Source organism: Vicugna pacos, chromosome 20, assembly GCF_048564905.1.
Source record: "Vicugna pacos chromosome 20, VicPac4, whole genome shotgun sequence".
Taxonomy (NCBI): domain Eukaryota; kingdom Metazoa; phylum Chordata; class Mammalia; order Artiodactyla; family Camelidae; genus Vicugna; species Vicugna pacos.
Window position 1 is genome coordinate 27373915 of NC_133006.1, and position 12777 is coordinate 27386691.

The window sequence follows — 12777 nt, forward strand, 5'->3', positions numbered from 1 at the left end:
CAGGCTAAGAAAGATAACCTGGAAATAGGTTGAAGGAAGCCTCTAGAATCTGGATAAACAAGGCGAAGAACAGATCCTCCCCTAGAGTCCCCAGGAATGCAACCCTGCGGACACTCAATTTTAGTCCTGTTAGACCCATTTTAGACTTTGACCTCCAGAACCATAAGATAAATTTGTGTTGTGTGATGCCACTAAATGTGTGATGGTTTGTTATAGCAACAACAGGAAACTAAAACCCAGGACTCTTGATGTAATGTATCCCATACCACCTCATTTTGCAGGTAAAGAAAGGGAGACCCAGGGAACTTGTCAACTTTCATGAAACTGCATGACTAGTGACCAATAGCCACTGACAACATGGAGCAGTTCCCCAAAGCTAAACACAAAGCCCTTTGCATGGATCAATTCACTAAATCGTCAGCATGACCCTAAGGCAGCGGCTCTTATTCTTACGTCCATTTTACAGAGCAAGAAACTGGGGTACGATGATGTTAGAGTGGTGAAGCTACTAAACAGGCTTCTAGGAGTTTGAACTCCGGCCTTGCGGCTCTGGGGTGTGCTCTCTTCACAGCCAGGCATTGTGCTCGTTGGACAAGAAGGCTGAGCTCCTGGGGACCAAACCCATCCTCTGCCAACCCTTAAAGAGTTATTTTACCTTTATCTCATTTCATCTTGACAACCCCATGGGGTCTGCAGGTTATTTCCATTTTAAGATGAAGAAAACAAGGCACAGGGACTAAAGCACGTGCCTGGCTAATTACAATTCGACCCTCCCCACTCCCGTCTTAGCACTTTCCCCCAAGTCTGCTCGTGGCACCACGAAGGGCACAAATAAGAGGGCAGGGTTTCTGCCTTTACCAACCTTACGGATTATCTTGGGCTAAACTTGGTAACTCGAGTGTCACTCTTTGCAGCTCCAACCTCCTGGCAAGACTGTTCCTGAGGCTTTGATCAGTAACTGCGGTCTGGAGCAATCTGACATTGCACATTGAAGAGCTTGGAACAAAGTAAGCAATTGATAATAGAGCTTCCCCTCTCAGGCACAGCTCCTAGGGGTCCCATGTGGAGGCTGCATTATAGTCGATACAGTGTACCTTGTTAGACGGTATATTTATTTAGGGTGGTTTGAGGAGGGGCCGATGGAGATGAGGGGAGGCAGACTCAAGCTGCCGCTAATTTCACGTGCAAACCCCTGTAGGTGGCAGCTCGGAAGAGGAAAACAGTTCCTGCCAAGACGCTTACTCGCTGTTTGGGCCAGCAAAGCCCCACGTGCATATTCAAACAAACTAGCAAACAAACAGAAGCCCTAACCAGTTATGGCCATCCAGGCCTGATGAGTGTGAGAAGCTCAGGTGCGTGGAGGAGGCCCCATCAATATGGGTTCAGGAACGCTTTACTGCAAAATGAGATTTTGAAGCATGAATGGGTAGGTGAGGACAGACTGTGATCTTAGATGGAGAGAAAAGTGTGGACAATGGAATGGGTGAGGAAGTTCAAAGAAGCATTTTGAAGACAGTGAATTGAGCAGGTTCGATAAAGGCGTGATGTTGCTTATCTCCGAACCGCTCATGGACGCGACAAACATTTATTGTTCACCTACCCAGTGTCAGTCACTCTCTTCAGTGCTAGAGACCCAGCAGCTATAAATCACATGGCCTAAAATGTGCCAGCCGTGGCCCTGATTTGAGTTCCAGCAGGCCTGCCTGTGTTCCTGGCAGCCAAGCGCTGATCTTCAATCCCGCCTGCGGAGAGGGATTCCCATTTCAGGCCATTCTTCCGTACAGACAGATACACTTGCCCTCCCCCAGCCTCTGACGTGGGGAAGACACAGGAGCCCGGTGATCAGCTCAGCGTGAATAAATTACCGCCCCGGTGATCAGCTCAGCGTGAATAAATTACTGCCCCATCACCTTCATGCATAAAACATGGCACAGGAGGCCGGGACAGGCTCCGCCAGGCAGCCCAGCGTGGCAGCTGCCTTCGGGCCAGTTGGGAGTTAAAGGAAGAAAAGGAAAGGCAAGTTACAAGATAAAAGAAGACAACGGAAGCCTCAGATATAAAAAAAGAGAAGAGGGCTTTTTTTTTTTTTTTAATTTTTAGTCTGTCGTTGACTTCCTGTATCGCTGCGAGACTTTTTGTTCCCCAGCCATGAGGAGGTATTAGACCCTCACTTTGGGACCATGGTGTTACCCTCGCGACTGCACTGGATCAGAAACAGGCCATGGAGGGACAGGATCCGGAGGCGGCAGCTCAACCGTGAGTGTCCCTGGGTGATGCCCGCTCCTCTCTCCTCCACTCCCTTCCCTCCCCTTCCCCTTCCCCTTCCCCTTCCCCTTCCCTTCCCTTCCCTTCCCTTCCCTTCCCTTCCCTTCCCTTCCCTTCCCTTCCCTTCCCTTCCCTTCCCTTCCCTTCCCTTCCCTTCCCTTCCCACCTTTCCCCAACACGCTCCTTCCTGCCCCTCATGCAAATCCACTCCAAGCTTCCCCCTCCATCTCCTCCTTCACGTCCTGGGCACCCTCTTCTCATGATCTTTTCTTAATTTTTACTCTATCTTCCTATTTCCTCCCTTCAGCTCTATCCTAGTTAGAGGTAACTAAGTCACTTTGTTTCAAGTAACATGCAAGAGAGGGCCTCTTTTCTTCATGCCTCCACCTAGATGGGGAGTACCACTCAATGTTTACATCAGTCAAGATGTTGTGTGTGTGCTGGAACTTTCATTTATTACAGTGTCTGGGGTGGGGGCGGGTGGGAAATGCGATGTCTGAAACAGATTATCAGCCGGGTAATTAGAATGGGTGAAACTCAAGGATTCAGTGAGTCACATTTCCTTCAAGGGACCCAATCCAGTCATATGTTGCTTACATTATACTCACATAGGGTTCCACTTGAGTTGACAGGAACTCTAACCAAGAGGGAGATTTTATTATTTATTTTTTATTTATTAAACTATAGTTGTTTTACAATATTGTGTTGGTTTCAAGTGTATAGCTTCAGATTCTTTTCCACTATAGGTTATTACAGAATATTGACTATAGTTCCATGTGCTATACAATAAATCCTTGTTATTTATCTATTATATATTACAGTAATGTGTATCTGTTAATCCCATATTCCTAATTTATCCTTCTCCCTTCCCTTTCCCCTTTGGTAACCGTAAATTTGTTTTCTTTGTCTGAGTCTGTTTCTGTTTTGTAGATGAGTTCATTAGTATCTTCTTTTTTTCTTTTTTTAGATCCCACGTATGAGTGGTATATGGTATTTTTCTTTCTATTTCTGGCTTACTTCACTTAGAATGATTATCTCTAGGTCCATCCATGTTACTGCAAATAGCATATTTATTCTTTTTTATGACTGAGTAGTAGTCCATTATATAAATATACCACAACTTCTTTACCCAGTCATCTATCGATGGACATTTAGGTTGTTTCCATGTCTTGGCTATTGTAAATAGTGCTGCTGTGAACATTAGAGTGCATGTATCTTTAAGAGTTAGAATTCCCTCTGGATATATGACCAGGAGTGGGATTGCTGGATCATATGGTGAGTCTATTTTTAGTTTTTTGAGGATCTCTATACTGTTTTCCATAATGGCTGCACCAAACTACATTCCTATCCACAGTATAGGAGGTTTCCCTTTTCTTCACACCCTCTTCAGCATTTATCATTTGTGGACTTCTGAATGATGGCCATTCTGACTGGTGTGAGGTGATATGGATTTATTTTATCTATTGCTTCATAATATATTATCACAAGCTTATTTTTCTTAAAACAATGCATATTTATTATCTCACGGTTTCTATGGGTCAGGAGACTGGGCATGAATCTGCTCAGGGTCTCCCAATGCTGCAGTCAGTGTATTAACCAGGTCTGTGATCTCCTCTGAGGCTGTAGGTGTCCTTTCAAATTCAGGGTTGTTGGAAGAATTCAGTTCACTGTGGTTGTAGGACTGAGGACCTGAACAACTAAAGGCTACCCATTGTTCCCTGCCACATGGCCCTTTTTACAACATAGCAGTTCTAATTCCTCATGGCCAATGAGAGAGTGTCTGTTGCTGCCTGTAATCTCTCCTTTAAAGGGAGCACCTGATTAGGTCTGGCCCACCAATGATAATTTCTCTTTTGATTAGTTCAAAATCAACTGATCAGGGACCTTAATTACATCTGCAAATTTTTTCATCTTTACCGTATAACAAAATCTAGTCATGGAAGTAAAATCTCATCACATTCACAAATTTTGCCCACACTCTACATAAGTGAATTATACAGAGCGTGTATACTAAGCGCCAAGAATCATGGGACCATCTTAGAATTCTGCTTGCTACAAAATCCAGTTGTTAGCCTTGCAATAGAACTTTGATTTTGAGCTACTGGGAAGCTCTGTTTTCCTTTTTAACTTTTTACTGTGAAAAATTTTCAAACATACAGAAAAGTAGAGAAAATAATATAATGAATCTCATATACCCATCATCTAATTTAACAATTGTTAACATCTTGCCATATTCACTTCATTTGCTTTCCTGCTGAAATATTTTAAAATAAATTGCAGGCTTTATGACATGTCAACCCTACACATTTTAGTAAGAGCATCTCTAAAAAATAAGGACCTTTTTCTACATAGTTGACTAATAAAATTAACAATGATTCTCTGATATTATTTAATGCATAGTTCATAGTCAAATCTCCCAGATAGAGATCAATTCTTCATGTGTTCCCCTAATGCCTGTAACCCTTAGCAAAACTCCTGGCACCCAGTATACTCAAAAAGGTTTGAATTCAATCAGAAGTATATTCATATTAAAGCAATGACTCCCAAAGTCCAATTTCCCCTGGTCTCTCTCACTTCTTTTCACTACCAAAGTGTGTAGTGGGATATTTACATTATTTAAAGTCTATAGTAGTGTAAAGTAGAGAAATAATGGAGCCAAGATTTGAGAGTTGTAATGTGTTACCCTTCTTAGGGATATCTGGATTTTAAAAGAGGCCATCAATTACATAAATTGTTTAAATAAAAAAATAAAAGAGACCATCAGAGAAAGACCCAAATATGGGATGGTGGACAGATATCTTAAGGAGGGGCTTATCTGACACCCCAAAAACCATATCAAGCTGCTTTCCCTGAGACCTCCCCAGGTAAAAAGGGGTCTAGACAAAGCTCAGAAGGCACCTGGATTTTCTGAATGATGACAGCAGTGTCACATGGGCAATGAGGGGTGGGCACAGATAAGAGGGTACCCTGTGACCCTTGTCTTCCTTGAGTCTGCTACAGTGCAGGGTGGTGAAAGGAAAGAAAGTTTGCCAGATGTATAAGCTTTGATAAAAGAGAGGTTTTTTTTATTGAGTTATAGTCAGTTTACAATGTTGTGTCAATGTCTGGTGTACAGCACAATTTTTCAGTCATACATGAATATACATATATTCATTTTCATATTCTTTTTCACCATGAGCTACTACAAGATCTTGAATATATTTCCCTGTGCTATAAAGTATAAACTTGTTTATCTATTCTATATATACCAGTCAGTATCTACAAATCTCGAACTCCCAGTCTGTCCCTTCCCAACCCCCTCCCTGCTGGCAACCACAAGTTTGTATTCTATGTCTGTGAGTCTGTTTCTGTTTTATATTTAAGTTTATTTGTCTTCTTTTTTTTTAGATTCCACATATGAGTGATATCATATGGTATTTTTCTTTCTCTTTCTGGCTTACTTCACTTAGAATGACATTCTCCATGGACATCCATGTTGCTGCAAATGGCATTATGCTGTCATTTTTTATGGCTGTATAAATATACAACAACTTCTTTATCCAGTCATCTGTCGATGGACATTTAGGTTGTTTCCATGTCTTGGCTATTGTAAATAGTGCTGCTATGAAATTGGGGTGCAGGTGTCTTTTTGAATTAGGGTTCCTTCTGGATATATGCCCAGGAGTGGGATTGCTGGGTCATATGGCAAGTCTATTTTTAGCCTGATAAAAGAGAAATTTGACTTCACATCCGACTTCTACATCTTAGCTATTGGCCTGTGAGCAAGTCACTACACTCTCTGAGTGTCCACTTCCTTAAGCCCCAAATGGTTATTATAATGATACCAACCTCACGGTGTTATTGGGGGGATTAAAAGACATAAATCTGTCCAGTGCCTGGCATATGGCAGGGGTAGCTACTGGAATCTGAGAGACTGGTAATGGTAACATTTACACTGGGGACAGGAAAAAGGGACTGCCATTGTCACCGTCACACCTATGAGCTGGGGAGGATGCCATACTGGGGAAGGCAGCCCCCCTTCCTCAGCTCCTAACATCACCTCACTTTACTCCCCATATCCCGCCAGCTGGTCCCACACCAGGCAGGAGGCAACCCAGCCATGCCAGGGGAAAACCACTGTGACCCCTGGGGGTTGCAACTAACTCCTGTTCTTCTGGGAAGCTGGGGGTCGTGTTTTCCACCCATAGTGGATCCCCGGGCTGTTTTCAGTACAAGTCAGTGCATACGGGTGGCCCCAGCCCAACTGGACCTTATTGCTTTGCCACCTTAAAAGGTGGAACTCCATGTCTGGGGAGAGCTGCAGGGTGGTAGTACCCTCTGTGGATCTGATTCAAGGAATGGAAACATGTTCTCTGTGTCCCTGAGAAGGCAACAGTGACAAAGCTGATACCCGGTTGAGATTCAGGGGCCTATACCACTGGTGACTTCCTCCCCAGTGTCAATGTGACATAGCTGTCTTGTTCTGCTTCTTCATTCTCCTGACTCAGTGTCGTGATGTTCTTGTGACTGGGCAAGAAGGGGACCTGCAGGCAGCGGTCTGAGTTCCACAAACCCATCCCGGGGGGCTGTCATGGGAGTGCGAGTGTGGTTTTGAAGGGAGGCTCTCCTCGACTGGCAGTTATACACAAGGAGGTAAGAACCCAGCAGGTTATTCATCACCCCGTGTGGCTTTGGAGGGCACTCAGGGTCTTGGAGCCTTTTCTAAATACCTCTGTGTCTCCGGATGAAACTGAGGCCCCAGGAAGCCAGAGGGGCTGGTGGATGCAGGGTCTGGCCCGCGCCTTTCCTAGTATCCTCCTTCGGCGCAGGGCCGCCCACTCTGCAGATGGCCCCTGCTGGCCAGAGACCCAGCATCAGCTTACAGAGCAGCCCGGCCACTATCAGCTTTCCGCCTGGCTTACCTGTTATCTGGTGGGGGTCGGACTGCTGTCGAGCTGGAGCGACTCTCACGTTTCTCTCCAACGCTCCTCCCCTCTGGGATGTTGCCCTGGCTTGAGGAAGCCATAAGGCTGCAGGTTTAGCTTTTCAGCCTGGATACAGATACCGACACCCAAACGTCCTTGACCAGAACAGAAGCAGTGGTGCTGCCCTGGTATCTTGTCATCCTTCTGACTTCGGAATTGCTCGAGAACGTCAGATTCCTGTGCGGCAGTTGCTGGCCTTCTCTGTTCTGTTACACCCCGTGCATTCCTCTTCTTGGCTTCTATTTCCTTTAAAGCCATAAGCTTAAGAGATTTGGGGGGAGGTAAGCTAGGGGGTCGCTCTCAGTATAAAAAAATACAGCTGGCTTTTAGAACATTTCTTTAACTCATGGGTCACATGTTTTCCTAGACTCTAATCTAAACAACCTCCTAAAGTTGCCCATGAATGGTCTCAGCCCAGACAAGGGCAGGCTGGCCCCCCAGGGCCTGAGATAGTTCTGCATCTTGTTTACCAGCTGTTCTGCCAGTGACTGAGAATCTGACTGTATTTTGTTTTGGGGAGCCTAATATTCATACTGGCGTAAGAATTATTTATATACCTTCAGACATGACAGATTTTCTCAGCATCCAGAAGATTAATTGCTTCCATAGAAGCCTTACCCTCCTCCTTCCTACCTGCATGATTGAGTCAAGGAGTGCCACTGCCAAATGGCCCATTCCAGCTTACACGGTCAAGGAAGAAAAGGATGGGAAACCGGAGAAAGGGAGAGACTTTGAATAATTCAAGGGGGTTCTGTTGGTTGAGAAAGGGCTCTCTTTTTATGTACATCGATCTGGACAGATATTTTAGCTGTCTCCAGCCAAGGGCAGACAAAAGAGAGGGTGTGGAGGGAAAGGGGAAGGAGAGGAAGAAGAAACAAATACGAATACAACTCACCACAATTAAAAAGAAAGAAAACTGCAGCGGGATTAGAGAACTCGGAGCTTGGTGACAGATCTGAAAGCCTTTCGTCCTCTGATTGGTTGTTGGTGGATGGATCTAAAGAGCCCAAAAGTTAATTGCTACAATAACAAGTTGGACTCCGGTTCGAAGCAGAAAATTACCCATATAGCAAATTTTTTCAGAAGCATTGAGATAGTTTATTAAGTTGGGGGGAAGGAGAATCTTAGGGGATGGAAACCATCTTGAAATATGTCAGCCTGTAGACGAGCCACTATATGAGTATGAGTTTTTCCTCTGAAATATCAAGAACCAAGAAACTGTTTAACTGTGTAAGAATATGTGCATATGTATGTGTACACACACACAGAGACACATACGCACACACAAGCTGTTAAGACTATCAAGATCTGAACTTAGGCAGTAGTGCTAAAATATAAACATCATCTAGTTTTGATCTGATACAAAGCTGTTATGTCTTTTTTGTATAAAAATCAAACAATACAGAAACACATAAGAAAGAGGGGGAAAGTCATCTAGAATTCCCAGCCCCCCATCATACAGCACAGGGCTCCCTTTCCTTTTCTAAAATACACTCAGTATATTGTTTTCACAGGCTCTGTTCTGCAACTTGCTTGTTTCATTTAACAATGTAACTTGAATACCTTTTGGACAGTCAATAGCCATAAATATCTTTAGACTGGATCAACACAACCAAATCCAAATGGAGGTCTGCAGAATTTGGGCATTTTATATGTATCAAATCTGATTCACTTAAATAGACAAAAAAATGATTGTAATTGTAAAAATGAATTGTACTGGATAGGAACTGAAACATCCACTTTAGTATTCACAAAGCCTGGATGTCTCTGACCCTCTAGCCATGCCGTGCTGTCCAGATGGTAATGAGGAGTGTTGAAAAGGTCAGAGTTATCAGGAGAGGGTTTGTGTGTCTACTTTCAGAAAACTATCCCACACACACTCCTTGAAGGGTAAATCTTTTCATCCTCTACCAAATGAAGGGTGATTGGGAAACACGACCATTTCCTGTCCTGTCGCAGGTTGGTGCCATTAGTCCCTGGTTTCCAAGGCACCAGGATGTCCCTGTGCTTGGGTGGCTTGGCACTTATCTCCATCATAGAATGGAACAGAAAGGGGCATCCTAAACCTGAGCCTGCCCTAAAAAGAGCCACACAAGATCAAGAAAAACAGAGTCAGGGATATTTGCTAACTCTTTAAATTGCTGTGCCCAGAGCTTTGTTCCCTGAGGATTTATTATGAATAGAGTCAAATTAATGCAATCCTTCAATTTCCAAGCAAGTGACAAAAGCCATAAAGTACTTACTTGCTAATATTGTGTTAACGTGAAGATAGCAAGTACATGTAAATGAGCCCGCAAAGAATCCCCAGAGATTTCCCCCACTCTGGACCAAGAGGAAGCTTTCCTTCTGTCAGGATGATTTCAAAGGGAGAGAAAGGTTGCTCTTTAGAGCCTATCAGAGACAATGAAAGCAATTTTGTGGACCTGCAAGTACTCTCTAAATGGTACAGATGATGAAGGAATGTGTTAGATGTATTTTTCAGTGTTTTCCAAGATTTCATCAGCAACAATTTTCACTCACAGAAACGTTGAAAGAATTATAAAGGGAACATCCATATAACTACCACCTAGATTCTACCACTGATATTTTACTATACTTACTTTATCTTATATCTCTCTGTATGTCCATCCCACTATCAATCCATTAATAAACCTTATTTTTAATGCTCTCAAAGTTAGTTCCAGACATCCATACATTTCACTCTAAACACTTCAATATATGTAGCATTTATTCTTTGTTAATGGTTCTTTTAAAAATGTAGTCAAGTTTTTTGATGTATTATTTATTTAGAGTACTTTTTTATAAAGAGCACTTTTATTTTTTAGTGTATGATCCCGTGAGCCTTAGAAAACACCAGTGGTTGTGTAATTACCACCACAATCAGGATATGAAAGTTCCCCTACCTCACACATTCCCTCATGCTCTTTTGTATTCAACCCCAGCCAGCATCAACCAATGATCTGCTTTCTGTCCTTAGAGTTTTTCCTTTTTCAGAATGTCTTATAAATGGAATCTACAGTCTGTAGCCTTCTGAGTCTGGCTTCTTTTCTTTTTTTTTTTTTTTTACTTTTTTAAAATTGAAGTATAGTCAGTTTACAATGTTGTGTCAGTTTCTGGTGTACAGCATAATTCTTCAGTCATATATGAATATACATATATCTATTTTCATATTCGGTGAGTCTGGCTTCTTTCATCTGGCACAATACACTCGAGGTTCATGTTGTTGCATACATGTTTGTACCTCCTCATTGCACAGTAATATCCATTATTGGATGTATTTTTAGAAGGTATAATCATTTGCAGGTGGTAAGATCTCTAATCACCAAAAAGCATGGGCAAACAGTGATCACCAGAACGGACAACCCCTGAGGTCTTCATGGTCCTCATGGCTGTGTTCCCCTCTCAGGAAGCTCGAGGCAAATCAGGGACAGGGAACCTCTCTGGAGTCCCACTGTGTCTCATCTGCACCCTAGGAGTATTAGTGGGAATGACTCAGAGATACTTTATTGAATCAGCAGTAAATGATTACAGTTCAGAATGGACCAACCCTACATTTTCTTCTCTGACACTGTATGTGATGACAGAACCAGGACACAAGTCAGGGACTGTTTTCTTCAATGTAAGATCTACAGCCAGGTTGACAGAAAAGAGCAGAGGCCAGGGGAGGCAGGAGAACTGGGGTACGGGAGAAGGAAGAGCCATTCTCCAGTTGAGGCTGTACTGGCCCTGAGAAGCTAAGACACAGTTGCAGAGGGTCCAGGAGTCCTGCTGGGGTTGAAGAGATTTCCAGCCACCCTGTTCTTTCCCTCTCCATTTTCTTTCCTGAGTTCAAATTCTGTGTTTTGCATCGAGAACAATAACATCTTGCACACAGATGGAAAAGAGGGAAGGAATGTCTTGATTTCTTCAGGAAATCATGTTTAGCTTTATGCTTTTAGTCCAGCTTTTAACTGAGCAAACTACACATTGTTATTATTCCCCCAAAGGACAAGAAATCGATTTCCTCCACAGCTAAAATGAAGTTGCTTGGTTTTTAAGATGAGAAACATAAGCCTCAGGGTGAGACTACATATTTTTTATTCACCGTCACTGCTAATGCTGTTTCCTTCTCTGTATCTGAGAAGGTGATGTGGTGGGGTGGAGAGGTGTGACTGTCCCTGCCAAGGGCATGGTATTTATTTCCAAGTCTTGCCTCTGATCACCTGGGAGACTTCGGTCAGACCCCTTACCCTCTCGGTACAGTCAGTATGCATCCTTTTTTACCCAGGCCAGAAGTTTGCTCTTGATTTCTTGTGTACCCCTTTTTTCCATCACCTCTTCAAGGGTAACCTCTTCCAGGACTCTGCTGCCTCCAGTTGTATTAATAAATAACGTCTCCCTGAGTCCCAGTCACAGCCCCACATTCTCAGGGCCTTGCCTTATCTCTTCCCACAGCAGCCAAACCCACTCCTCTATTGCCGCTACTGCTTTTTTTTTAAATTGAAGTGTAGTTGATTTACTGTTAGTTTCAGTGTCCTGCAAAGTGATTCAGTTATACATATACATACATGTATTTTTTTTCTTTTCAGATTCTTTTCCATTATATGTTATTACAGGAAATTGAATATAGTTCCCTGTGCTATACAGTAGGTCCTTGTTTATCTATTTCATAGATAGTCATGTATGTATTTTCATCCCCAGCCCCTAATTCATCCCTCCCCGCCCTTTCCCCTTTGGTAACCATAGTGTGGTTTCTATGTCCCTGAGTCTGTTTTTGGTTTGTAAATAGAATTTGTATCATTTCTTTTTAGACTGCATGTATAAGTGATACCATATGGTATTTGTCTTTCTCTGACTTATACTCCATTGCTTCTTGACGCAGAGGTGGCCCAGATGATGGGTCCTAAAATGTCAACCTGGTAGGAATGATTCAAACCTTACATTCTTATGAGTAGACGTGATTTCACATCCGTTATCTCATTGGAGACTCCCAACTCTCCTGTGAGTTAAAATGATCGTATTATTATCCCACTTTTCACTCTTGTGGAAACTGGGGCTCAGCGAAAAAGGAATGAGAGAGAACACCTATCCCTTACTGGGGACAGCGCTTGTGCCAGGCACTGTGTGAGTCATTCTTTCACTTCATTCTTAGTCCAACCCTGTGAAGTTGGTCATTGTAGTCATTTAGCAGGTGAGGATTTGGAGGCTCAGAGAAATTAAAGGACTTGCTGAAGGCCACACAGCTACTAAGGGGCAGAACACAGCCAAGATTCAGAGTCACTTCTGTTGTCATTTCTGTTCAAGTGCAGAGCAGTTTTCACCGCTAGAACTGTTACCACCAGGGCTTAATCGCCAATCAGCTGACTCCCAATCTAGCAGTTTTTCCAGCTTCATGCACTATCTTTCGGAAAATCCATCTTCCCACGCCTCCCCAAATCTCAAAATGTTGAAATGCACCCAGCTCCGAGAGTCTTCTGAAGGTGGACTCAAGGGCTGGCCACGTCTGACGGGAGTCAAAGAGATAATTGGTGTCTGCTGGGAACAGTATCTTCCAGTGCTGTGCTAAATG

At 43.2% G+C, this 12777-nt stretch overlaps 1 protein-coding gene across 5 annotated transcripts in view; it reads left to right on the top strand.

Moving 5' to 3' along the window:
• The first annotated feature begins 923 nt into the window (after nt 1–923).
• The window catches only part of RIPOR2 (RHO family interacting cell polarization regulator 2), a 179217-nt gene continuing 167363 nt past the window's right edge, over nt 924–12777 (top strand). For 3 of the 5 annotated variants that reach the window (XM_031688148.2, XM_072945581.1, XM_015234617.3), the window contains exon 1: nt 2135–2256. In XM_031688148.2, coding sequence (XP_031544008.2) covers nt 2181–2256 — 76 coding nt within the window. In that variant the 5' untranslated portion in view covers nt 2135–2180. Of the gene's footprint in view, nt 1008–1198; nt 2257–12777 lie in introns of those variants that run through there. The other 2 variants (XM_015234615.3, XM_006198598.4) reach the window with 1 other exon arrangement.